Here is a 27332-nt window from a genome sequence, read left to right as displayed (position 1 = left end):
ATTCTACCCTCTTTGTATTCATCCAAAAGAACTGAAATCAGTGTGCTATACAGTTACATGCATTCCAATGTTTATAGCAGCACAGTTCACAATAGCCAAATTATGCAACCAGGCTAGTTGCCCATAAGTAGATGAATGGATAAAGAAAATATGGAATATATACACAATGAAATTCTACTCAGCAATGCAGAAAAATGAAACAATGTCATTTGCTGATAAACAGATGAAGCTGTAGAACATCAGGCTAAGTGAAATTTATACTTGCATTTTTGTTACCAGTTTCAGAAATCAGTGATGATAACAGTGCTGTTCAAGGAAAAAAGAAAGGTGGAAAAATTTCCCAGGGTAATCTTGGCAGGAAGAATCTTCATTATGAGCATACTGGGTATAAACTGCTTCCTTCGAAACTCCAGGAGGGAGATCGAAATGTGGCAATAAGGTATGTCCACAAAGACCCACAATAAGACAGGAATCAGGTAGCCTGCTTTGCAGATAGCAGCCCCTTGGACAATGCAACTCTTTTACTCTCTGTGGTCTTTTTTTTTTCTTCTCTCACTGGAAAACTGAACAACAGTGGAAGTGGCATACTGGTGAAGCAGTCCTCATTGTGACCCTGGTATCAGTGAGGGGAGGGGTATAGAAGGCTTTCTTAGCATTGATGGACACCCTCCTTCTCTCCATTTGCCAGCACTCAAACCACCCGCCGCAATAAGAAGAGAGGGAAATGGCATAATGAAGAGCAAATCCATATTACTGTGTGGAAAGATACAAAACCTGAAGAGAGAGAAACAGGAGAGGACACACAAGGAAAAACAATGGGCAACTGGTTCAAGGTTACGGTGAGTGTCATGGAAAGGTCTGCACTAAGTAGGATATTTTGGAAACTAATAGAAGGAAGATGACATTAAACCCATACATTGGTTATTTGGAGAAGAGCTTCTGAGAAGGAGGTTTCAGAAATCCATATTTGGCACAGAAACAAGAAATCATGTCAGTGGTCCCTTTAGAAGTACTTTAAAGCTAGATAGAATATTGGAAAATAGCACTTGGCTGGGTCTGTCCTCCATCCTAATTCCTTGCTGTCTCCTTCCTCTCTGACTCTTTCTTTTTATCCTTAGATTCCACATGGGAGAAAGTATGACAAGGCATGGCTAATGAATACAGTCCAGAGCCATTGCATTGTCCCCTTCACCCCGGTGGATGTAAGAGAGGATGGTGAAGCCAGCTGAGTGGGCACAGGGGAGGGGGAGAGGCCTGGCTCAGCAGGGGCCATTGTCATCTGACACCATTGCTTCTGTCTTCACTGTAGTTCCACTACATCAGAAATCAGGCCCGGTTCTTTGTACAGGATGTTAAAACTGCTTCTGCATTAAAGGATATCAGCTACAAGATTTGTGATGAGGAGAACCGAAAGGTGTGTGCTAGGGGCTTTCCCTGTATCATGTTGTCTTGGAGTAAGAGCATGGTTGTTATCTTTAGGATTAGAACTCCAGATGTTTACCCTACCTCTCCTTCCCACAGATATCTGTCTTTGTCAATACTTCTGCTGTACCTTACTCTATGCAGAATAAGTTCACGCCAGAACAAATGGAGCAGCTAAAGGTAGTGTAGACTCAAAGCAAGTTATATGCCCATTTCTTAGAAACTACCCATTCCCCTACCCCCTGATGTCACTGTCCCCATCCCTATAGACTAAGAGCTGCTATTTCCATCTCTGTCTCTGCAGCTGACTATGAGCAAACGATATGATGTCTCCCAGCAAGTTCTCAACCTCCAAAAGCTCCGTTTTGACTCAGGTATTGCTGACCACAGTAATCCTAGGGCAGGTGAGGGCAGAGGGTTCTTCCTGGGAGGAGGACATAGGGATGGAAACTTGGGGAGGGGTTTGTGCTGACATTGATCGAGCTGGACCCCTCTTAGCCTTCTGATTCCCTTGTCTTGGCTTCCCAAAGACTTGGTGGGCCATGACATTCACATGATCCTGAATCGAAGAAACTGCATGTTTGCCACCTTGCAGATCATTGAAAGTAATTTCCCTGAGGTGAGACCTTAGGCCCAGGTTTGGTATTTAGGTAGAGGGGTGGAAGGGATGGTGTTCAGGGCAGATGTGTCTCCCAGGTGCTAGATAATCCCCATCACTCTAACACTTCCTCCCCAAAAGCTGTTGTCCTTGAACATGCAAAACAACAAACTGTACCAGCTGGATGGCCTGTCTGACATTATAGAGAAGGCTCCCAAAGTCAAGATACTAAACCTTTCCAAAAACGAGGTGAGAAGAGAGAGCCAGGTGAAATTTGGGTTGAGGGTGGCTGGTAGTGCACAGCAGGGTGTTGGCAAGAGGCAGACAAAGGCACTTGTGGGTAAGGATTCAAGGGGCTGGCATGTAGGATCCCAGGTGTCTCTCTCTCCCTGGCCCTCCTTAACTGGTTCCCTCCCCATCTTTCTTAGCTGAGGACCACCAAGGAATTGGACAAGCTGAAAGGGCTGAAGCTGGAAGAGCTGTGGCTAGAAGGGAACCCCTTGTGCAGTACTTTCCCAGACCAGTCTGCCTATGTAAGGTAGATAATGCCTGGTAACACCTGTCACCCTTCACGGGGACCTTTGCTTCCTGGGAGCCGGAGCTGCCCCTGATGTCCCCGTCTGCAGGAGGATGCAGCCCTGGTCCTCTGAAAGGACCACAGGCCACGCCCTATCCTCTATCTATGTCCCTCAGCTATGCTCACAGGTCTACTTTCCTTCTTCTGACTTGCCTCTCATTTTCACCTGGGCTGGGGTGTGTTTCCCACCTCTCTGTACTGACCTCCTCCAGCAAGCCCTCCGAAGATGGACTTGGGCTTCCCTCCCCTGTCCTAAGAGTGGCTATTCTTCCCTTGCTCCAGAAAAGTCCCCCTTCCTGTCCCAGGCTGACATGGAAATTTTATGCCCATGCTGAGGACCAGGGTGGCTACCATCTCAACATCTGTTCCTCTAGGCCATTGGTGGGAACTGTTTCCTCCTTGGGGAGAAACTTGGGTTACCTGAGTCAAGGAGCCAGAGGTGGGCCACTGACAGCGAGCAGAGGCCTTCCCAAGACAGGAGGGGAAGGCAGAGGGCAAAGGAGGGGCAGGAAGAGGAGGAGGAGGCGGGAGCACAGGCCCCTCAGGGGCACTGCTGCTCTCTCCCCCACTCCACATCCCACATCCAACCTGGTCCCTCAGAGCAGCCCTGGGTAGCCCAAGTCAAGATGCTTCCTTGGGCAAGACACTGACTCAGACAGGCACAGGTGCACAGGGACCACCATGAGGGAACCTGGTGCTCATAAGAGGGGGCCACAGACCCTCTTCACATGCTGAACTGGTGCCTGATTCTTCACTATTGGTGCTGAGAATGACACCTCCTGTGGGGGCGGCTCCTTTTCCCATACCTGGCCCCCTCTGGGCCCACACAGGAGACAGAGGCTGAACCTGCATCCTGTGGGCCCCAGCCCAGCAGGTACATGTTTGCATTCCTGCCTGGGGCTGCAGGGCCAGCCAGGGGCAGGTGAAGGAATGGACTGCAGTAGGACAGCTGGTTTCTTACTTCCATCTTGACCTCCAGCACCAGGGGGCAGCATCTTCCCCTTCCCTTTGCTTTGCTTCCTCTATCACCATCTCTCCCTCCCCTGCCTTCACTCCCTTTCTGTGGCCATACCCCTGCCTTCCCCTGCCTGCCTCAATCACCAAACCCCCACCCCACCCAGCATCCTATCCTGGGAGGCGAGAGTATGACCTGGTCTTGGTCTGGCCAGGCCATGCCCCACAGAAGGCTGGACACCCAGCACAGTAGCAGAGCCCTGGTCTCCCACCCCATTCCCTGCTCCCTTCAGAGCCTTCCATGGGGGGACCTGGAATAAGGTAAGGGAGGCAGGGTGGGCCCTGGAGGAGGGGGTCAGGCCAGTGTAGATGGGAGGTACCCAGGGGGAGGGAGAGGGAGGAGAGCAAAAGGGAGAGAGTGTGCACAACCCTCCACTGTCACCTCACTTCATTAGATTTTTCATTTGCACAGTGCTATCCAGGATTGTTTCCCCAATTTGTTACGCCTGGTAAGTATGCACTTCCGGTCTTATCTCCTTACTCACATACCTGACCTCCCCGCTGGCCCCAGGCCTTATGGGCCTTGCCTAGATTATGTGTGCACCAGACCCTCATCCATCTTAAAGGGCATGGATTCTCCCTGGCATGGACATTTTCCCTAGGAAGAACACACATGTATGTGTGCACACATGCATGCACACTCACCTACAGGTTGCATATAATGGCAGAGATTCCCAACAGCTCATGATGTAGATGCCTAGTGTGATCTCATCCACAGAATTTCCAGGGCCATTTTTTACCTAGCATCTGGCCCTTGTTCCCCCTTGGGCGTGTTCAACTCCTTGTTCATACTGTGCCACCACCCTGAGCTGCACTGTTGACTTCCTCTTCCCTTCTCCAGGATGGCCAGGAGATATCCACACCAGTTGTCATTGACCCTGATGCCCCCAAATTAATAAAACCCTGCAAGGTGAGGAAGAAGGACCAAGAGAGATGGGGGTGTTGCAGGGGAGACTTTATCCACCACAGAGTCTAAAATGAATTTTTATTCCAGGAAAGCTATAAAGGATCTGAGACCTTAAAGAATCTAGTTCTGCAATTCCTACAGGAGTAAGTTCCCCCTGAGACTTTGAGGAGAGGAAGGCTTGGGACAGGCTTGGCTTCCATAGCACCAGTCTGCTCATAGGAGTCTTCTGGTCTCATTTGAGGGTTAGGCCACAGAGATAGCCTGTTCCCTTTGCTCCCCAATAGATATTACCTGATCTATGACTATGGAGATCGACAGGGTCTACTTAGTGCTTACCATGATGAGGCCTGCTTCTCTCTGACCATTCCCTTCAACCCCAAGGACCCAGCCCCGTGAGTATCACAGTTCAGGCTCTGGTCCAGGATGGTGTAACCCTCTCACAGACACATATGAGTTCTGGAAATAAACACACTGGCTGACCCACCCTCTTATTCCTCTTTTTCTCCTAGAAATAGCTTGTGCAAGTACTTCAAGTATAGTAGGAATATGAAGAAGCTCAAGGATTCCAGTAAGTGTGAGAGGGGGAAGACTGGGTAGCATAAGGGGGCATGACAGGCAACAATTTTAAGGACCAAGGGCCAGGGTATGGTATTGCTCCTATTTTTGTTTCTGTTTTCTCTACAGACATGAGGAGACAACTGCTGAAACACACAAAACATGACATCGTGGACTACCTCAGTGTGTTGCCCAAAACTGAGCATGACTTCAGTTGCCTTATGGTAGATATGTGGTTCCAGACGGTGAGCACCTGCTTCCTCCCTGAACACTGGAGGTGGGAAAGAGATTAAGCAAAATCCTGAGCTCTTGCGTTTTCTCCTTTTAGGAAACAATGCTCTGCTTTTCTGTGAATGGGGTGTTCAAGGAAGGTGAGTGTCTTTTTGGCCCCCTACTCAGATCCCCTACTGCTTCCTCCTTCTCAGAACTTCTCCAGCTTCTCCAGTTCTGGCTGGAACTTTCCGTTCTATTCTTCTCTCTATGTTCTCCTGCCTACACTATCCCACAAACCATCCTGGCATGAATATTGTCCATGATTGTCTGTCCCATAGCTCAGGTGTTAGAGACATAGGTGTTGGATGTTGATGGCTGTTCTACAAGGTCTTTACTTTATAGTCTTGGATCCGTTACTCTCTGCTTCCCCATTTGCAAATCAGAGCTTACAGAGCCCATTTCTCTGGTAGATGTGACAGAAAGATCAAGTAAACTTTTGAAGTGGTTTTCACATGGCCCAACGTGTGATAAGGGATTCATCACTGGGATTTAATTGTTCCAGTTGTTGTCCTCCATTCCTGTCATGCCTCCCAACTCCAAGTGAATGATTGTCTGAGTCTGGCCCCCTTCAGCAGAAGACCCTGATGGGAAACATTGTTTGAAGTATGTGCATCTCTAAAGGGGTATTGTTTGCTGTCCTTGAAGCAGAAGGAAAGTCTCAAGGATGTGTTCATGCCTTCACCCGGACCTTCATTGCTATCCCTACCAACAATTCCAGGTAAGTTCTAAGTTATGGGTGGGAAAAACCACACCATCGTGGGGCCAGAATTATAGTACTGTGATGGTGCAGTCCTCAGAGTATTCTTAATATTGGGGAAAGTCAACAGATTAGTTCAAGGATAAGTCTAACCTAGTATTTAAGAGCATTGACACTTGGGATAGACCTCTCTTTCTGACCTCAACACTTGCTACCTATATAACATGGGTCAAGACACATGACTTATCTCTGATTCAATGTCTTCTTCTGAAAACAGAAGTTCGAGTGTTGTGCAGAATAAACGCAGTGGAGTTAAGTCTAAAACTCTGGTCAGGCTGGTAGATAGTCCCTCCAAAAGTAGGCAGTGTGGGAGGGATGGAGGCTTCCAGACAAGGAAACCATGCAGAGTAGGGATATGGAAAGAATCTTGTTTACTGAGTGGCAGTGAATGTAGGATTGTCATTGGTAGTGAGGGATTGTCCATCTCTACTATTGTCTGAGGGTCAATTTTTCCTCCAGTATATGCATCATGAATGATGAGTTGATTGTGAGGAATGCCAGCCGTGATGAGATCCAGAGCTCTTTCTCCATCCCAATGCCTGCACTGTTTTCCACCTCCATGCCTACCCTCTCCCAGGAGCAGCAGGAAATGGTGAAGGTTTTCTCTACACAGTCTGGGATGAAACTTGAATGGTCTCAAAAGTGAGTGCTGGGTATGTACAGGAATGGGTTAAACTGGAGACTGGGTGAGTGAATCATGGGAACTAGCAGAAAATTAAGAAAAATAATTATTGGGATATTTTACTTCCCCCTACAAAATGGGCTCATAAAAATGTATCCTAATTTTATACTGTAAAGAAATGTTAAAACAGTTTAATGTTCAGCCAACAAAGTCTTGCATATGGAAAATCCTAAAGAACCCCCAAGAAAATATCAGTGTTGATTTAAAAATTCCACAAGATTGCATGATAACATATCTATATACATATATTATTTGCATTTCTGTGCACTTGCATTGAACAATCCAAAAAGGAAATTAAGAAACCATTTCCATTATAATAGCATCAGCAAGAAAAAAATAACAAAAGATAATGGGAGGTAGAGCAAGATTACAGCCTAATAAGATCCTCCTGTAATCTCTCCCCAAAGATTTACCAAGTTGAATAGCTATTAATGCACCAACTACCAGGACAAGAACTAATGAAATCAGGTGAGAGGGCTGATTTACAAAATCAGAGAGACCTAATTTACAAAAACAAAAAATGCATTGAAGAAGGCAAGAAGGAAGGAGGATTTAAAAATTTAACAAGCTTACAGGATATTAGACAAAGGGGAATGAAGAGAAGGGAGGGGAATAGGAAAAGAAAAGATAGTGGAATGAATCCAAAATAACTTCCCTATGTACTTATATGGATACACCACAGTGAATCCCATCACCATCATGTACATCCATAAGAATGGGGTCCTAACTAGAATAATGCCACAGTCTGGCTGGGTGCAAAATCATGAGCCACTCAAGCAGGAACAAACTTTATTTTTGAAACTGCCACCAATGCCCCGTATGCTCCCTACGCTCCCGGGAAGATTGCCAACTGACCCAGTGACCCACCGCAGCGTTCTCCGGCACCCCAACAGGAAGTCTCTCCTCCGGAATTCCCTCCTACCACACTTCCCCAACCAATGGGAACTCTCCAGGAGTCCCTAGCAGGCCAAGGTGGACAGCAGGAGTCCAACATCCATATGAATGCAGATCTTAACATAATCATATCATCTCAATGGCTTGCTGGCTCACCTTTCAACCAAAAATGCCATGCATCATATTACTTTGCTGTGGCTCTTAGCAGAATAAGATATATTCCATGATTTTATCAAAATGAATTCTACTGTCATGAATAACTAAAAAGAACCAATTTTTTTAAAAGGTTGCAGGATAAAAGGCTTATCCTTACCTTCTTCCTCCAACTCCAAGCAGCTCAGAGCATAGAGAAGCACCTCCCACTTTGGGGAGGGAGAAAGATGTTCAGGTCTTGGCCTTGAAACTCAGTACCAGGCCTGCCACAGTGAAACCCCAACTATGCAGAGCTCCATAACCCCCTACCACCAGGCCAGTACCCCTGGACTGAACACTGAAACTACATTAGACAAAGAGACTACCTCTACCTCCCCTCCTCAATTCTTGGGCAGCAGAATGGAGAGTAGGACTTTACTTGCTGGGGAGCAAGACAGGAAAGCTAGCATAGGGCTTTGTCTCAAGGCCCAGTGCCAGGCCTGCCGAAGTGAGACCAAGCACCCAGTAGAAATGAAAGTCCCATATGCAGGCCAGAACTCATAGACAGAGCCTCTAGACCAGTCTGGCATCAGAAAAAGACTGTATGTCTGCATGACAGACTTGAGTTTTGACCACATCAGTTCAGCCTTTGAGTGGACCTAGGGAGCATTCATTCTCCTGAGATTGTGCAGGCCCCTGCAGTTGTAAGACTCAGGTGGGACCAGCTTGGTACCAACCTTTGTGGCCAAACAACTCTTTCCACCAACAATCACCAGTACTAGACAGCACAGCTATCACCAGGACAATGCTCACAGACTGAACCCTTAAACTGCCCAATACCAGGCAGATCTGTGTTTCAGTGGGACAGATTGATGTTTCAGCCAGTATTACCACACTGGCTTTGCCATTGGACTGGGTGTACTCCTGAGACTGTGTGGATTCCTGTGGCTATGAGAATCTGCTGCAGCTCAGCTGAGAGTCAACCCAAGTGGCAAAGTACCTTGAGCAACACTACTCTAACCTTGGGCATTGTAGTGGTGGAAGACCCCATTCACTTCGGGTAGGAAAAAGCAGAAAGCACAGGACATTATTACTAGCTCTTAGTGCTGAACTGATGAAACTTAACACTGGGCAGATCCTAATAGTCCTCTCCTCAGGCCTGCCTATGAACAGAGCCTCTGGAACAGTTCCAGTGCCAAGGAAAGACATATGTCCCCACTCAATTATACTTCTGTTCCAACTACATTATCTATGGATGGTTCCAGCAGTCTTAAGCCATGAGTCCTCCTCAGTAATAGCCCATAACATTGTGTGCCTTGATCCTAACCTAGTGTCTCGGTAGTCTTAGTGAGGTGTTGGCTCAGGGTGTGATAGAATTTGGTGGTTTTGATGGCCACAGGTGTAACATAGGAGCCTCAGGCTGATACATCCATGGTGATTGCCTACAGTTGGGAAGAATCTTACAGTGTCAGACTACACTCCAGTAACTATGGTTTAGGGATATAGGCCTAAACACACACATGCCCACACATGGCATTTTACACATCCATAAAGAAGAATGAAGTTTTGTCATTTGCCTGTAAATGGATGAAATGACAGAACATAATATTAAATGAAATATGACAGCCTCAGAAAATCAGGGTCATATTTTTCTCTTATATGTGGAACATAGAAAAAAAGAAGGGCAAGGAAATTTTCATGAAAATAGAAGGGAGACCAGTAGAATAGAGAATGGAGATTTGGATGAGGGAGAAGACAAGAGCAAAGGGAGGTACTAGGCAGTGAAATTGAACAAATTATGTTATGTTTATGTACAAACATATCATAATGAATCCCACCATTTTGTATAATTATAATGCATCAATTCTAATCTTGTGTGTTGCAAGATTAGATTTCTGTTCCAACTACATTACCTATGGATGGTTCCAGCAGTCTTAAGCCATGAGTCCTTAGTATAAATACTAAAACAAATTATTAAAAACTAGTAAATGATATTAATGTGTTAAGTGATAGGCAATATTGAAAGATGTAAAAATGGGATATAAAAATTTTTAAATATGAGGAAAAATGGAATGCAACAGGAGAGTTTTCTTGTGAGTATATTTTCCTCCTGTTCTTTTTCCATTTTGTTTCTTTCTCTTCTTATGCTCATGTTAAATTGCTGTCATTCAAGCTAGATATGATCAGAAGATTTTGTTGGTGAGCCTTATGGTAATAGACAAACAAAAATAAGCAAGAAATCAAAACATACCAGTAAATTCACTTAACCACCAAATAAAACTACAAAAGAGGGAGGGAGAAAGAAGGAAAAAAACTACAAAGAAATTAGAAAACAAGTAAGAACTTAGGTATCCATAAATACCTTGAATATAAATGCCTTAAGTTTTCCAATTAAAAGATATAGAGTGGCAGAATGGATTAAAAACAATGGCAATATGTTACTTAAAAGAAACTCATTTCACCTGTAAGGACACGCATAGATTGAAAGTGAAGGAATAGAATAAGGTATTCTATGCAAATAGAAGCCAAAATAAAGAAGTATCCATATTTATATTGAAAAACAGAGTTTAAATCAAAAGCAGTAAAATGAAACAAGGAAGGTCATTATATAATGATGAATCAGTCAATTCATCAAGATGAATGAACAATTCTAGACCACAGATAATCAGGGGGCACTCCTTCTAACTCTTCAAAGAGCAATTAGGTGCCTAGACATGCCAAGGAACTGTGTAACACATCTCTGCCTTGGCTCTGAGATATACCCCCAGTAAGAGATCACTCCATGTTAAATAACTCAGCAAGGAATATTTTTAGAATCTTTAATGTAAGTTTTTTACTTCATTGTTATTTTCTTCTGTGTTTACTTCACAGTTTTCCTCACTTTTTGATATTGCATACTTTAATCCAATTTTATGTATTTTAATGTATTAATTGGATTTACTCTTCTGTCTTTCTCATTGTTATACTCTGCCCTCTTTTTTTCTCTGTGTCTGCTCACATTATCTGTTTTAGTCTCTCTTCTGCCTTTTCCTCTGCCTTTTTTGTTAACTTCCTCTTTACTTTTCCTTGTCATGCCCTATATCATTTAATGGAAATCTTTCTTCCTTTAATACTTAATTTTTCACTTTATTCAAAATCAAAGAAGAAATAAAAACCTTCCAAAATAAGCATGAACTAAAGGAGTTCATAATCATTAAACTAGCATTGTAGAACATACTCAAAGAATCCTATACAGAGAAGAGCAAGATAAAAATAAGAAAGAATGGAGGAGAAAGAATAAATCACATTAGAAAAATAAATAAGCTGCTGAGAAATAGAAATGATTCAAACCTTAGAAATAAACCACAATTACAGGAAGTAACATATACCTCTGTATATTAACAATGAATGTAAATGGTCTTAATTCTTTAAGTACATGACCAGAAATTTTGAAACTGACAGAAGGAAAAGAAAATGGTGGAAACACTTCAATATAGGTGCAGGCAAAACTTCATAAATAGTATCCCTATAACTCAGGAAATAAGAGAAAGAATCAATAAATGGGATGGCATCAAACTGAAAGTTTCTGCATATCAAAGAGAACCTACTCAATGGGAGAAACTCTTTGCCAGCTACTCCTCCAACAGAGGACTAATATCCAGAACATAGAAAGAACTCAAAAATCTCAACATTAAAAAAATGCAATCAATTAAGAAATGAACTAAACAAATATGTCTCAAAAGGAGAGTACAAATGGCCAATGATTATATGAAAAATATTCAACATTTTTGGCAATCAAGTAAATGTAAATCAAATCCATTTCATTCCAGTTAGAATGGCAACCATCAAGAATACAAATTACAATAAATGCTGGTGAGGATATGGTGAAAAAAGAATCTTATATACTGTTAGTGGGAATGTAAATTACTACAGCCACTATGGAAATTGGTATGGAGGTTCCTTAATAAACTAAAAATAGAACTACTACATTATCCAGCTTTACCACTCCTTGGTATTGATCCAAAAGAATTAAAGTCAGCATATTTTAGAAATGTATACATACCCAAGTTTATAGCAGTACAATTCACAATAGCCAAGTTATGGAACCAACCTAGGTATCTGTCTACAGGTGAATGGATAAAGAAAATGTGGTGTATACATGATGGAGTTTTATTCAACCATAAAAAAGAACAAAATTATGTAATTTGCAGGTACATGAGTGGAACTGAGATTATAATTCAAAGTGAAATAAGTCATACTCAAAAAGAAAGCTATCATGTTTTCCCACATCTGTGGAAACTGGAGGGGGAAAATAGGGATGCCATGAAAGTAGAAGAGAGACATGTAGGGTAGAGGAAGAGAATCAGGAGAGCTGAGATGGGATGTTGGGATGTTATTAGGAAGTGGAGTTGATCAAATTATATATTTATTTGTGCACCAATATGCCACAATGAAATCTACCATTTTGTAAAATTAATATACTCCATACAAATGAATAAATAAATCACCTTTGAAACATAAAATATGAATTGTTCAGTATTACACTGAACTCTATTAATAGGTACAAATAATATGTACTAATAAAAATAAAAATAATTAAAAATAAGAAAAATTGGTAAAAAATGAAATCAAAATGTCACAGTTACAGATGACATGACGTTCTATGTAGCAAACCCAAAATCTCAACAAAAAATTAGAACTAATAAATGAATTCAGCAAAGTTACAGGATACAAAATCAACATAAAAAATCAATAGTGTTGCTATATACCAGTAGTGAGTTATACAGAATAGAAATCAAGAAAGGAATACCTTTTACAATTGCTACAAAAATTAAAAGAACTAGAAATACAGTTAACCAAAGAGGTGAATGATCTCTACAATGGTTATTATAAAGCATTTATGAAAGGTGCAGAGGACAAAAGAAAATGGAAAGACATACTGTGTCATGAATTGGAAGAATCAATATTGTTAAAAGGCCCATACTAACCCTAAGCAATTTATGGATTCAGTGTGATGTCTATTAAAATGTCAATGGAGGGCTGAGGCTGTAGCTCAGCAGTAGCACACTTGCCTGGAATGTGTGAGGCACTGGGTTCCATCCTCAGCACCACATATAAGTAAATAAAAGGTCCATTGACAACTAAAAGAATATTTTAAAAAATCATTAAAATGTCAATGGTATTCTTCATAGAACTAGAAAAAAAACATATAATATTTATATGGAACCACACACACACACACACACACACACACACAAACACAAAAATAGCCAAAGCCATTTTGAGCAAAAAGAACAAAGCAGGAGGCATTATGCTACCTAACTTCAAAACATGGTCTCAGAATAGCCACAGTAGTCTTTAGAGAGAAGAGAAAATTAGTAATCTCATACTTCCCTGTTTCAAAACTTAGTACAAAGTTACTGTAATCAAAACTGCAGGGTGGACTGGGGATGCAGTTCAGTGAGAGTGCTTGTGTACCATAAGAGAGGCCCTGTGTTCAATCCCCAGCACTACAAACCGAAATAAAAATTTAAAACACTGCATGGTACTGGCATGTGAATAGATATGTAGATCAATGCAATAAAATTGAGAATTCAAAAATAAACCCTGACATTTATGGTCAATTTATTTTTTTTTAATTTTTTTTAATTTTTATTGTTGGTTGTTCAAAACATTACATAGTTCTTGATATATCATATTTCACACTTTGATTCAAGTGGGTTATGAACTCCCATTTTCAATTGATTTTTTAAAAAATTATTTTTGTTGTTGATAGAACTTTATTTTTATTTATTTATATGTGGTGCTGAGAATCAAACTCAGTACCTCACACATGCTAGGCAGGCACTTTACAACTGAGCTACAACCTTACAATCTTAATTTTTATAATTTTTATAATCTTAAAAAAATAATTTTTAAAGAATTTTGAAAACAATGAAGAATAATCTTCCTTAAAATAAATGGTGCATCTATTCGGTGGACAAATAGATAATTATATGTATATAAAATTATAAGATAAAAAATTTTGAACCCTTCCACTTATCACAAACAAAAATTGACTCAAAGGATCAAATATAAAGATCTAAAAGTAACACTAAAACTAAAAAGCTCTGAGAAGGAAATAGAAGTTTATATCCTGATGACCTTGGATTAGGCAATAGTTTCTTTCATATGATATCAAAAGCTCAAGCAACTGAAGAAAATAGATATGGTTAACTTCATGAAAATTAAAAAGTTGTTTGCACCAAAGGACAATATCCAGAAAGTAAAATACAACCCAGAGAAATGGAGAAAACGTTTGGAAGTAAATAGTACTATCCAGAATATATGGAGGACACTTACAACTCAACAATAACAAGACAAAAAAAATTGAAAGTGGGGAAATCATTGGAATAGATGTTTCTCCAAAGAAGATATATAAATGACCAAGCAAATCACATAAAAACATACTCAACATCAATGGTCATTAGGGAAATACAAATCGAAACTATAATGAAATACTGCTTCACACAAAAATGACTTTAATAGTTGAAAAAGAAGATAAATGCTCGTGAAGTTGTAGAAAAACTAAAAACCTCATAAATTACTGGTGGGAATGTAAAGTGAAGCTGTTACCATTAAAACATTTTAGTGGTTCCTCAAAATTTTAAACATGGAGTGGCCCAGTAATCCCATTCCTAAGCATATACTATGAATAATGATAATGTATCTTTTTTCAAAAATTTGTATGTCCATAGCAGCATTATTTCTAATAGATGAAAAGTAGAAAGAACTCAAGGGTGATGAGCAAATAAATAAATGTGGTACATACATGCACTAGAATTTTATTCAATCATTAAAAATAATATAGTCCTGATACATGCTATAACATAGGTGAACCTTGAAAATATAATAAGTAAAAGAAATCAGTCACAAAAAGACACATGGTATGATTCCACTTATATGAAATGTCCAGGATATAAGGAAGAGTTGTTGTTGCCAGGGTCTGGGAGAAGAGGGAGAATAGTTATCTCTAACAGTTAAGAGTTTCTTTTTGAGGAATTTGATAGATGAGGAAATCACACAATATTGTGAATATGCTAGAAACCATTAAATTATACACCTGAAGAGAGTAAATGTGTCTTTTATCTACAATTTTAAAGGGATTGGAATTCTTTATTTTTGAATTTCAATTTGTTATATTCTTGAGCATCTTTTTATCAGGATGATCGATGCTTTTGAACATCCCTATTTTTCTGCTTTGAATTTGGGTGAGCATGAATGATAGTGACAGACATTTTGGTTTTCACAAGGTCTTTTTTCATCATTACAGTGGTCTTCATTCTAGTACATGCATCCCAGCAAAAGAGCAGCATAGGTTAAGAGATGGCATTTTGTGGCCAGTGTGTCTGTACTATGGTAATAATGGAGATCACCTGTTCTTCTCTCACTGAAGGTGCCTTGAAGACAACGAGTGGAACTACACCAGAGCTGGTCAGGTCTTCATTATGCTTCAGGTGAGACCTGGGGGCCAAGAGGGTAAAAAATGTATGTCTGTGGGCCTTCAGTAAAATAGAGATTGGGTGGATGGAACTCAGGGCACCTAGCTCTTCTGACATTCCAATTCCTTCCCTCCAGACGGAGGGCAAGATCCCAGAAGAGGCCTTCAAACAGTTACCCTGAAAGGAGCCCTTGAATATTGATGTTCTTTTCATCCACATCATTGTTTCTCTGTCACCAACTTAAGTTTATGATGCTTTGGAGATCTAGCTGACCAAGAAGCCAAAGTTAACCTGTAGGCTAGGTAAACATAGCCTTCCTAAGGGCCAGTTGTTCTGTTTTCCCCATTGAAAGTGGCCGTTTATTTTCATAATAAAGATTGATATTCCACTTTACATGTTGTTGTGCCCAGGATTGATCTTCTTTGACATAGCTGTAAGCCAGTGAGGACTTGGGCACCCCTGCTCCCACCAGAAGTGTGGAGAATAAATTTGGTTCAAAACTTGCCTGAAATTTGAAACTGCTAACTGCCAGTCATTGGGAAAGATCCAACAGAACTGACCATATGATATGAGATTCTGTGCTATTGTTATTTGAATGTGAAAATAAGTGGCTGAAGGCCTTCAAGAACATGAAGAGAGAACATCAATATCACTTCTGTGAGGGATGCTGTCCTGGCTGTCCTTAAGCAGATCTTTTTAGGCTTTCTTCCATGGGTACTTGTAAATAAATTTTCATGAGAAAGGACACACGTATATACCATGTTGGCCTTTGATGATGTTGAGACTGTGAGATGCTCTACCCAGCGCTCTTCAGAAGCTAGGGTGTGACTTGGCACAAGAGAAACTTCTCAAAGGATGCTTCCTGGATTTCAGGGGCTGTGGACGGATGGAAGGAAGGAAATTAGGTAGGTGAGGGCTCACATATTTTACTTCTCATTCCTAATCATGTGAGCATTTTCATAGACCGTACCATGCTTAGCTTTGTGAGATGCACATAGGTAAATGGGAAATGGGCTTTTCCACAGCTTTTCCCACCCTTCCATCTGTCTCCCTACCCAGCTTTCCACCCTTTCCCTTTCCTGAAGGTGCTCTGGGAGGAGTTTGCAGTCAGCACTTGCAGGGGAAGAATCAGCATGTCTGCCCAGTGCATCCCTCACAGAGCTGATAGCAGGTGCTCAGGGCCATGATCTTGAGTGGCTTTAACCACATGTGTTGTGTTCATTGACAAATAACAACAATGGTGTGGTCCTATGGGATATTCCTATTGACTGGCAGTTAGAAGTTCCAAATTCCATGCAATTGTTGAACATGCCATCTGCATACTATATTCTTCACACTTCTGGAATGCTTGCACTTTAGAAAACAGGTATAATTTTTTAAAGTAAAATAATAGCAGTACAAGATTTTCAAGTTGTTATCCTATAAATGACATGGGTGAAGCACCACCAGTTGGCAATAATTGCCTGTACTTCTTGGGTGTTTGGCAGAAATAATTTCTTACCACTTGACACTTTTGGATTTTTATATATGCTTCCAGTAGGGAGCCAGATATTGAAGTGTGGATTTCTGAAAAATTGGTACTGAGGCAACAGTTGGCATTACATAAAGAATAATGACAACTGTTCTTCCAAATAGGACCTCAGTGGTCAGAGCCAAGCTCCTGCAACTCACTAAGCCTTGGCCTTCTTACATTGGGAACAGAGATTACACCACATACTTCTTGGCCTCATAGGAAGGGATAGAGATGGCCTCACATGGTATTGAACAATCGCAGTGTCTGGCTCAACTCAGGCTCTCTCAGCTATCTGGGTTCCCTAGTAGGCAGGAGCCATGGAAACCATGGCATGGATCCTCTACTTCCTCTACCATCAGGCTTCCACATCCTCAAACTCCTTCCCTAGCCAGATCAGAAAGCATGGTTTCCTTCCAATCACCCACCTGCTAATTCCCACAGCTATCATTAGGCCCATGCCACCAGGCAAGCAAATGCTAACCCTGAGATGCCCCCCAGGTGAGTTGGTATATAAATATGTACACACACAAACACGCACACACTTCTATCTACAAATATTCCCTTAGGATATTTCTTGGAAGAGTAAATGATGATTCTAATATTGTTACTGAAATTTGTGGTTTGGGGACAGCAGGTATACTTATACATTGTTTATGAACATCTACTTAAGCATATTTATTTTTAGTGCCCACACAGAACAATTGCATCCTATATACATACATATTTACACATATAAATATTTTATATAGAGATAAATATTTTAGAGAGATTCATAATGCATGTACCCATTTATATCCATTATTGACACAAAGTTGTTTACAATCACACATGCTATCAATTTTATAGGATATATGTGATGATCTTTTATTCTTGACATTGTTAATTTGGGGTTAATTGCATATAGTGTCTGGTGAGAGAACTGATTAGTGTAGGAGTCAGCAAATGGAAGCTGTGGCCAGCAAGGTCCATCTACAGCTCCTATGTTCATTTCCCTGGGTCCTTAAACAGTCTGCTTAGGGATAAGGTGAGAAGGATGCTGAGACTACAGAACTCACATGAGCTTAGATCTAATAGTGGTATTATTTTCCATATGTCACTTCCCTTCCTGTCCATCACGTACAAAAGCATCAAGTTCATGGACACCTCCAAAAAAGTGCACCTCTTACAAAGGTTACATGTGAGGGTAGGTAGTAGACTTCCGCCCGTGACCCATCAGGGCCCAGCAGCCTCTGTGGGGAAGGGGACCCAGGAGTGCCTACAGGAACACCAGGGACAGTGGCCCTGATGATGCTCTTTTCCAGAACTCACTCCAATTGTGTGCCTCTCCTCAGAATACCCTTGGGTCCTGCTTATTACTCTTCACTCCTAACTCTTTGTTCCAAAATCTGTTTCTGAACTGATCCCCATACTCCTGGGACGCCGCCCATAGCTCCAACCCTCAGCCCTATGCTTAACTGCTGATTATCATTGTAAACATGGATTCCTTTCCTCCTATTTTGCTTCTCAGAAGGCTTAGCATTATTCCCCTCCACACAGACTTCCCTTTCACACATTACCCCTTGTGATTATACCCTCCCATAACCTGTCTACTGGAGAAAACCAGAAGGTAGTTGTGAACCCTTCACTCCCACAGTGAATATACAAAGGCATGAAACTCAGACTCAGAACAGGAAATGTTAGACACTAGTCCCCACCCTCACCAGAATATAAAAACATAGAGAAAGTTGGGGCTGGGGTTGTGGCTTAGTGGTAGAGTGCTCGCCTAGCATGCACAAGGCACCAGGTTCCATCCTCAGCACCACATAAATATAAAATAAAGATATTGTATCCACCTAAAGCTTAAGAATAAATATTTAAAAAATAGAGAAAGTGTCTGGGTGTTTTAGCATCCTAAACTGCATCAAAGGAATGTGATGATGAAATGGTAGGAAGACACACTTTCTGGGGATTGGGAAAGTTGTGCTAAGGCCTTAAAATCTACATTTGTAACAGGATCCAGCTGTGATACTTAATTTTATAGGTCAATTTGGGTAGGTGACAATACTCAGATATTTGGTAGAACATTTTTAATGTTTCTGTGATGGCATTTTTAGATGAAATCAGCACTTAAATCAGCAGGCCTTGAGTAAAGCAGATTACCCTGCCTAGTATGGATTGGCCTCATCCAACCTCCTTCAAAGATATTGGAGGAAGAAATGACTGACTTACCCCAAGGGAGAGAGAATTCTGCTACAGACTGCCTCCAATTGGAGCTGTTTGTTGGGTGTTCAGTCTGCTGGACTTCTCTGTAGATTTGGGACATTCCTGGCTCCATTCTTTCATGAGCAAACTCCCAATAAATACACAAACACACACACACACATACACACACACCTTATTGGTTCTGTTTCTCTGGAGAACCCTAATAAATCAAGTAATTCTGAAGCTGCTATTTAATGGATTGTGCTTTGAGTAACAGGTAATTAGAGAATATCTGGCATGTGGGCACATGGCCTGACTCATATATAATAATATTCATTGTTGTATTGTTTGTGAAAGAATGAAAAACCAAAACATCCATCAAAGTTATCCAAATAATACATTGAGATGAATTCTTTGAGTATAATATTACATAGCAGAGAGAAAGAATGTCCCAGACCTATAAGAATAAGGAGATTATCTATCTATCTATCTATCTATCTATCTATCTAGATATCTCAGAAAATATAATGTTAAATAAAATTATCAAATGAAAGATAAGAACACCTACAGTATGAAATAAATAAATATAAAACATATACATATAACATTTTAAGGATCTTTTCATTCACAATACAAATATAAAGCAACTTGTGGAGAGGATGAACAACTTATTCTGGTTATGTTATATCTTCAGGGCAAAGGAAAAGACAATGTACAATTTAGGGGAAGGGCCCAAAGCATTTGTCAAGTTTATTACTTAGTATGAGTATTGGGTACATAAACCTTCATTTTATAGCTCTCTGTAACACTTGTATATTTGGTATGTTTGATAAGTATCAAAGATTTTAGAGGTTAGTTTTTATTATAAATCTGATGTATACTCATTTTACCAACTGATTAAAATATGTTTAATTATACAATAACCAGCACTTCCACCATCACTGAAAAAAAACATTAATATTTGTTGTGTTTCATTCCTTTATTTTTTGTTTCTTTGAATATGTGCTAATACATGGTATATATTACATCCAAATTTCATGGAACCATGATGTATATGTAATTTTATGCTATCCTTGTCCTGTTGACTTTTAATATTAAATCATGTGACATGGGAAAAATATTGAGTTTTGATTTTTATGCACCTGTCCAATTTCTTGAACTATGCCTCCAAATGCGCTGGATGGCAATGTACATCAACCAGTCTGTTCTCAACAATAATGAAATTGCCCCACTACCAAATAATTGCACTACCTGGCAATGCAAACCCCAATGATTTATCTTTTGAATGGCTGGGAGGGGTCCTGGTAATCATAATGAATGATGCAAGCATACACTTAATATTAGAAGGTGCTAGACATTGCTCTGATTGCCTTCAATGTAGTCATTTTTTAATTTTCACCACAACCTCAAGGGGGCAGGTACCATTACAATTCCCCTTTAGCACAAGAGGAATTTTTGTTTTGTTTTGTAATAAATATAATGTATACTTGTTTTACAGAGAGTAAAGAAAGTAAATTACTTATTCAAGATCACAAATCCCACAACAGAGGGTTCCTAGGTCAAATCCCTCTGTCTCCTCCCAAATCTTGCACCCATAACAACTGTTTTTAATTTGAGTGTTCTTCTGTGTTAAGGCTGAGGCCAGTGTAGAAGAGGCTCACCCAAGATCCTGTGGTTTTGCAGTGGGCACGGATATTATTTTGTTCACATTTATACTCTTATCTAAAATTAGATGGAAATTGTTCAAACAAGGAGGAAAATAAGGGGACAAGAAATTACTTAAAATAAAACTGAGAAGTTAAGCAAATTTCCTGGAGAAAGAACCTTGTCAATTAATTATCAGGAATTCAAAACCTGTAATTAAACAGAACCAATATTTTTATGCTCTATTATCTTGGAAGACAATCAATGAACTTAGGAGTATTGATTAGGATTTTTCTTTAATGATGAGCTTTACTGCTTATCTGTCATCTACCCATTTACCTGTCATCTACCTAGAAATTACTAAATGCGTAGCAAAATTTAAAAATTCAAAGTATATAAAATATTTGCAACTTTTACTACAGATATGAGGTTAATATCCTCAAACGCATAACAGAGAAATAGGCCAAAACTTACAACAGAGTATGCACATAAAATATAACATAAAATCCCAATAAAACACTTGAAAACATGCCCAATGATAGAACTGATTAAATGCTAAATAAGCTCTCAGACTACATGAAACAGGTAAATATCAACACAATATTTATAGGGCAGTCATAAGTTTATAAAAGAATATTGGGCTTACATTTGAATAAATATATCTGTATTATATTAAGATATACACAAAAATCAGATGAATATACATCAAATTATTATTAATATTTTCTGTTGGGGTGGGAGGGCAGGCAGGATGATTAATATCCCGAGGCTTGAATTTGGCAAAATGAATTAACCCCCAAATATCTTTTCGAAATACTGATTATGAAATACTTTTCAATAAACAATGATTACCCCATTCTGAAATAACCATTTTTTTCTTTCTTCTTTATTCTTTTAAAATATATAATTCATAGTAAGAGCTACTGTATTTAAGTGGCTACAACCCTGTTCATATCTCACAGTGTTGGTGAGCAAAAGTGTCTAGGGTCATAACAAAGAGGTCACAATGTACACAAGTGTAATATTCCTACAGCAGTGGTCAGGATCTCAAAAGTAAGTAAAACCAGTATATGTCATCTCCCTTATACACATCTCAGCAGTGATAAGTCCAGTATGAATGTTCAGAGTACCCCTTCCCAGGAGACCATTCATAAAGTGTCTGTTCATATTAGGATACTAGAAGAAGTGCTTGAATTAGACACATTTGTAACATAATTTACAGACATAATTAATCTGCCTGACAAAGGGAAATCAGACTAGCCAAAAGAGTCATGTTCACCTATGACAACAGGTAATTTAAAAAAGAAAAATGAATGGCAATCGACATATGTTAAATTGCTCAAACACACCAAAACTTCAAGAAATATAATAAAAGCACTGAGGTATATAAATATATAAGCAATATACAGAACATGTTGTTCAAAGATATCTGATTTCTGAAGAATACATATTTTCATAAGAATATACATATTTTTAAAAAAAAACTATTTTTGATGGTAGTTGAACCCAATACTTTTATTTTATTTATTTTTATGTGGTACTGAGGATCAAACCCAGGGCTTCACATGTCCTAGGCAAGTGCTTTACCACTGAGCCACAACCCCAGCCCCTATTATTATATTTTTAAATATAAAGAAACCCACATAAAACATCTGGAAAGTATTTAAAAATCAATTGAGTGATTATTTTGAGGCAAGATACAATAAGGTAGTAGGCAAAGATAATGCCTCCTTTACATTTATCCTTCTGCAGTTTTGCCAAGTGCTGAGAGAACACTTACACAGAATTTTAATTAGCAAATTACTAAGATAAAACTATGCCAGCATATGATAAAACTGATTGTAGTTTGATTTCTAAAACTAATGCTGCAAAAATATATGGATAGTAAAAGATACTAAATATATTGTAACATAAAAAGGAGCTTGATATTTATAACCACACATGCACATTAACTTAACTACATTGAATCAGAGAGAGGAGCCTAAGGAAATATTGTATCACAAGATTAAATGTCTGTGGGCCCTGTCTGCATCATCACCTAATGCTTCCTTTGTCATACAACTTCCAGAAAGTTTCTCCTCTGAGCTTCCATGAGGATAGTCCTCTTTCTCCCCCTCTATATTTCCTAAGTCTCTTTTTAAAATTTGTTCTTTTAGATATACAAGACAGCAGAGTGTATTTTGACATATTATGCATACATGGAGTATAACTTACTCTAATTCTAGGACTCTTGGAGGCAAGAATAGCCAGGGTGCCAAGCTGCAATTCTAAGTTTGATCACCAGATGGCACTGACCACCAATTTCAATCTTATTTTTCCATGTAAAGATATTCATTTGGTAAACCAACAAATACTACTTTGGAAGTTATGAAAAAAGTGAAATAAAATAATTATTAATTAATTAACTCAGAAGTTAACACTTTACATTTGCTACATTATTTAAAGAATTTTCAGAGTATGGGTCTCAAATTTCAGTTTACATCAGAATCACATGATAGGCTTATTAAAGGATTGCTAGAACTCATCCCAAGAATTTCTGATTCAGTAGTTCTGGAATGGAGCCTAAAAATTAGTATTTTCTAGAAAGTTCCCAGCTGTTGCTGGTGATGGTCTGAGGACCACACTTTGAAAACCACCAATGCAGATCAACAAACAAAACAGTATTTAGCCTTTACAGAGTATTTAGAGAATCATACTGTGTTGAGAGTGCTAGTTGGGGTACATGATTTGGGGTTGAGGCAATGGAGTTGAAGTGTGCAGTGGGACTACAGACTGAAGCAGTGAATGTTGTAATGTCACTCTCTCTAAAGTATGAGGGGACCAGTCATAGATGTCCTATTCATAGATGAATAGGACAGCATAGATCCCCCACGTGGACATTGGTAATTTCATCATGAATTTCCAAGGAATAACCTTCTACTTCTGGGGAAGTGATGTAATTACAAACAGGTCAGGTCACAGGTGTTCCCTTACTGTAGCCTTCTCTCCTGCAGATCTGCTATTAGTATTGGTTCCCTCTACTGTCTCTTCCTTGAAAGGGAATCTACTCTTATACCTCTTTTTTTAACCTCTATTTTACTTATTTATTTTTATGTGGTGCTGAGGATTGAAACCAGTGCCTCACACATGCTAGGCAAGTGCTCTACCACTGAGCCACAACCCCAGCCCCTTCTCTTATGTCTCTTACAGTCTTTCTTCTCTTACAATATAAAAGGCAAAATGCCAAGGGCAGGAAAGCATGTTAGATGGCAGAAAATGGTGTGACAATTTTTTGTTGTATTCCCAAGCCCCTTAGGTAATTTATCCTACAAAACTAGAGTCATCATGGCTAATACATCAAGAGAGTTTGCACATATTTGCCTCCCTACTTTCAGGGACCCAATTTCTGAGAGTTATGCTATTTATTTAGTTTCTATCACAGTCATCTCTATTGCATGAGAGAGAAGGCAGGGTCAGGCAGAGACAGTAATCAGTAAAGCCTTCATGGGTTTTTTGTTGTTGTTGTTGTTTCCCCAAAACAACTGTGTGAAGAAAGCACCTTTATTTCCAATTCACTGATGATCAGCATCAAGATTGCCAAGGATAAACCACATTTCTAGGAAAATAGCAAGTAAGAGATTCAGCTTTTTCACCTCCACATGGTATTCCCAGCAACCTTCATTGCGGAGGATACCTTCCAGAGAATATGAACTGGCCATTGTAAACTTTTATGGTTTTGTTCCTGAATTATGCCATGCACATAGTGTATGTGCACACAGACTCTGAAACCCAAGCTTTGCCCACTGTGTTGTCTTCCTGGGCTTTGAATGATCTCTACCTTAAATCTTCCCAGAAAATGGCAATCTCTGCACTCCTCCAATTCTTTGAAACTTTGACAATGAACTATATTGTTTTATTCATTATAAAAATCAATTACATTTTGGGATGGAGATATGGCTCAAGCGGTAGTGTGCTTGCCTGGCATGCATGCGGCCCAGGTTCAATCCTCAGCACCACATACAAACAAAGATGTTATGTCTGCCAAAAACTAAAAAATAAATATTAAAAATTCTCTCTCTCTCTCTCTCTCTCTCTTAAAAAAATCAATTACATTTAAAATTTAAAAGATGTATAAAAATTGTGGGGGAAATTTTCACATATACCTCAGAAAACACTTTGTATATCAGAGACTTTTAACCAAGAGAAAGAAAAATACATAAAAAAATGTAAATCTCATAGAAAATTATTCGAATGCAATTAAACTATGACGTGTCCAACAAAAATTAACACAAAAATAAAAGTCAAAGTAACTTTATCCTGAGCTAACAATGGTAAGTTGCATATACAGTTTAGAGTCATCACATTTTTATAATATATGTGTGTATACATCTATACATGTATTCCCATATAAATATATTCTCACAAACATTTTCTCTCTTTGGAGAAAAAAGATCATCAACATATTATGCCCTGAATGATTAACAATGGATATCTTAGGTAGGAGAGAGGAAGTAGATACAGGATTATTTTACTTTCCACATGTACAAGTCTTATTGTTTGATTTCTTTCAATTGTAAACATATTTTAGTTTTGTGATTTAGGAAAGTAACAAATTTTGTAAGTGAGGAAAAAATCTTGTTATGATTTGACTTCAGAACTAATTTCATATAAATCTACTAGCCTGAAAAAGAATTCACAGTTAACAATTTATTTTTTAAAAGGCAAATTACATGCCATATGTATAGTATGTTCAGTCACATTAATTGTTGATAATAACAGATATGTATGAGTAGGTTCATGTTATAAAGCAAATGTGTCTAAAAGGATATGACCAAGAATACAAAATAACCTCCCTCACCTACACACAGGCACATGAGTGCGCACACACACACACACACACACACACACACACACACAACTCCTTCAGATACACTAACACTGTTTTCTTTTCATTAGAAGACAGGAATGGAACTTCCTGCCAGGAGCTGTGAGCCAGGCAGCAACTGATTCTGCAGGAAAGGCTGCCTGTGTCATTTAAGTCTCCAGCAAGCCCGGTTTGTGGGGTCAGGTCTTAGGCTGGTTTTGAACTCCTGATTCCCCTGCCTCAGTCTCCCAAGCTGCTGGGATGACAGGCATGCACCATCATTTCCAGATCTTGAGACTATTTTTTAGCATATGTTTCCTAATGGAGTTTGAAAGAGGAGAGGAGATATATGCATTTCCTTTTATTATTATTGCGTTATCCTGTTAGATTCCCTCCCTCTCCCAATTCCTTGCATAAGGGCCTCCAAGATATCTAGAGTTGTAGTTCTAACTTTGACCAACTGGTGGCGACAGGCTCACTAGTCTATCTTTGCTGCAATAGAAAAGCATCGATTTTTGCAGAGATAAAAAAATATGCAATGAATATTACTAAATATATTTAAAATTTTCACATGGGGAAACAAAACTAAAAATGTCTATGCAATTTCATTTATTGATAACAACTCCCAGAGCTGAGTCATTCACCATCTTTTGTTTATTCAGTACACATTCATGGGGCACCGCCAGGTGGAGTCTATTTGTCCACCTCGTTCTTATCTCTGATGCCCAGATACCCATTTCCAACTTCTTATAAACATGTTCCCTTGAAGAAAGATGACTGCACTTCCTTTCTGCATGTTACAGTGAACGTGTATTTCTCTGTTACACTGAAGAGTAAAAAAATTGACAGGATAAAGCATTAAATAATAAAAGGAAATGCATATATCTCCTCTCCTCTTTCAAACTCTGTCAGGAAACATATGCTAAGAAATTGTCCCAAGATATGAAAGTGATGATGCACGCCTGTAATCCTAGCAGCTTGGGAGGCTGAGGCAGGAGATTCAGAAGTTCAAAGCCAGCTCAGCAATTTAGTGAGCTCTAAGCAACTTAGTGAGACCCTAAATATAAAAAAGGGCTGAGGATGTGGCTCAGTGATTAAGTACCCCGAGTTCAATCCCCAGTACCAAAAAAAAAAAGTCCCAAGATCTTAAATTACATAAGTGTTTGTACAGTGCATGTCTTGTGTATCTTTAATATAGTTATGCTATTTATTTACACCCAAATACCCTCATTTATGGAAGAAAGGATTCTGGGAATTGCAATTCTGATATCTTAAAGGCCATATAGTACATTCCAAACACTTTGTATAATTTCTCTGATATTCTCCTTTAAAATGTGGTTAGGCAGAATTTTTGCTACTTAGCAATAATCTATTGCTTATGTCATTATTTTACATTGATTTTGACATATATTATATATGTATATATGACAATAAAGAGGTAATGTACTACTTTTGAAAACATTGTGGTGATTAAAGAGTTGGGGACCCAGGAAAAAGGTCATGGCCAATATCTGTTATACCTCAGCATTCATGAGTGCGGGGAGCTGCTTACCACCACAGGGACAAACTACCACTGTTCCTTGTCTGTCCACTCCACAAACACCCACATGCCCAAACCTGTAATGCAGAATGTCAAAATGGAGGGCAAGGTCAACCAGAAAAACTCTGTGTATTCTCAACAAGACACAGATAGTGAAGATGCAGACGGAGCCAATGAAGACAATCTGTAAAGTCACGCAGAGATAAAGGTGCTACATAGTTTTGTACATCTGAGTGCATGGTGGGCAAACTTTGGCACCACTGTGCTAAAAGATTATCAAATCAGAATTCTCAGTTTATTTCTCAGTGTGTAAGTTCATCTTTTCAACTGAAAAGTCTAT

At 39.4% G+C, this 27332-nt stretch overlaps 1 protein-coding gene across 24 annotated transcripts in view; it reads left to right on the top strand.

The window, feature by feature from the left end:
- LOC101973495 (nuclear RNA export factor 2) overlaps positions 1 to 27332 on the top strand; it is a 125401-nt gene that overhangs the window by 66462 nt on the left and 31607 nt on the right. For 12 of the 24 annotated variants that reach the window (XR_013431766.1, XM_078034528.1, XM_078034521.1 and 9 more), the window contains 19 exons: positions 280 to 439; positions 689 to 839; positions 1119 to 1202; positions 1310 to 1414; positions 1522 to 1602; positions 1727 to 1796; positions 1953 to 2041; positions 2162 to 2269; positions 2449 to 2558; positions 4024 to 4060; positions 4453 to 4521; positions 4606 to 4661; positions 4803 to 4910; positions 5028 to 5086; positions 5203 to 5318; positions 5402 to 5444; positions 5968 to 6064; positions 6563 to 6745; positions 15226 to 15286. Coding sequence is in view for 20 of the 24 variants with exons in the window: in XM_078034528.1 (XP_077890654.1) it covers positions 280 to 439; positions 689 to 839; positions 1119 to 1202; positions 1310 to 1414; positions 1522 to 1602; positions 1727 to 1796; positions 1953 to 2041; positions 2162 to 2269; positions 2449 to 2558; positions 4024 to 4060; positions 4453 to 4521; positions 4606 to 4661; positions 4803 to 4910; positions 5028 to 5086; positions 5203 to 5318; positions 5402 to 5444; positions 5968 to 6064; positions 6563 to 6745; positions 15226 to 15286 (1787 nt within the window). In the remaining 4 variants the exon portion in view is untranslated. Of the gene's footprint in view, positions 1 to 279; positions 440 to 688; positions 840 to 1118; positions 1203 to 1309; positions 1415 to 1521; positions 1603 to 1726; positions 1797 to 1952; positions 2042 to 2161; positions 2270 to 2448; positions 2559 to 4023; positions 4061 to 4452; positions 4522 to 4605; positions 4662 to 4802; positions 4911 to 5027; positions 5087 to 5202; positions 5319 to 5401; positions 5445 to 5967; positions 6065 to 6562; positions 6757 to 15225; positions 15287 to 15407; positions 15665 to 18877; positions 20084 to 27332 lie in introns of those variants that run through there. The other 12 variants (XR_013431770.1, XR_013431769.1, XR_013431768.1 and 9 more) reach the window with 11 other exon arrangements.

Source organism: Ictidomys tridecemlineatus, chromosome X (genome assembly GCF_052094955.1).
Source record: "Ictidomys tridecemlineatus isolate mIctTri1 chromosome X, mIctTri1.hap1, whole genome shotgun sequence".
In the NCBI taxonomy this organism is placed as follows: Eukaryota; Metazoa; Chordata; class Mammalia; order Rodentia; family Sciuridae; genus Ictidomys; species Ictidomys tridecemlineatus.
Note: the sequence above shows the minus strand (reverse complement) of the source record. Positions and strands in the feature narration are given on the sequence as shown.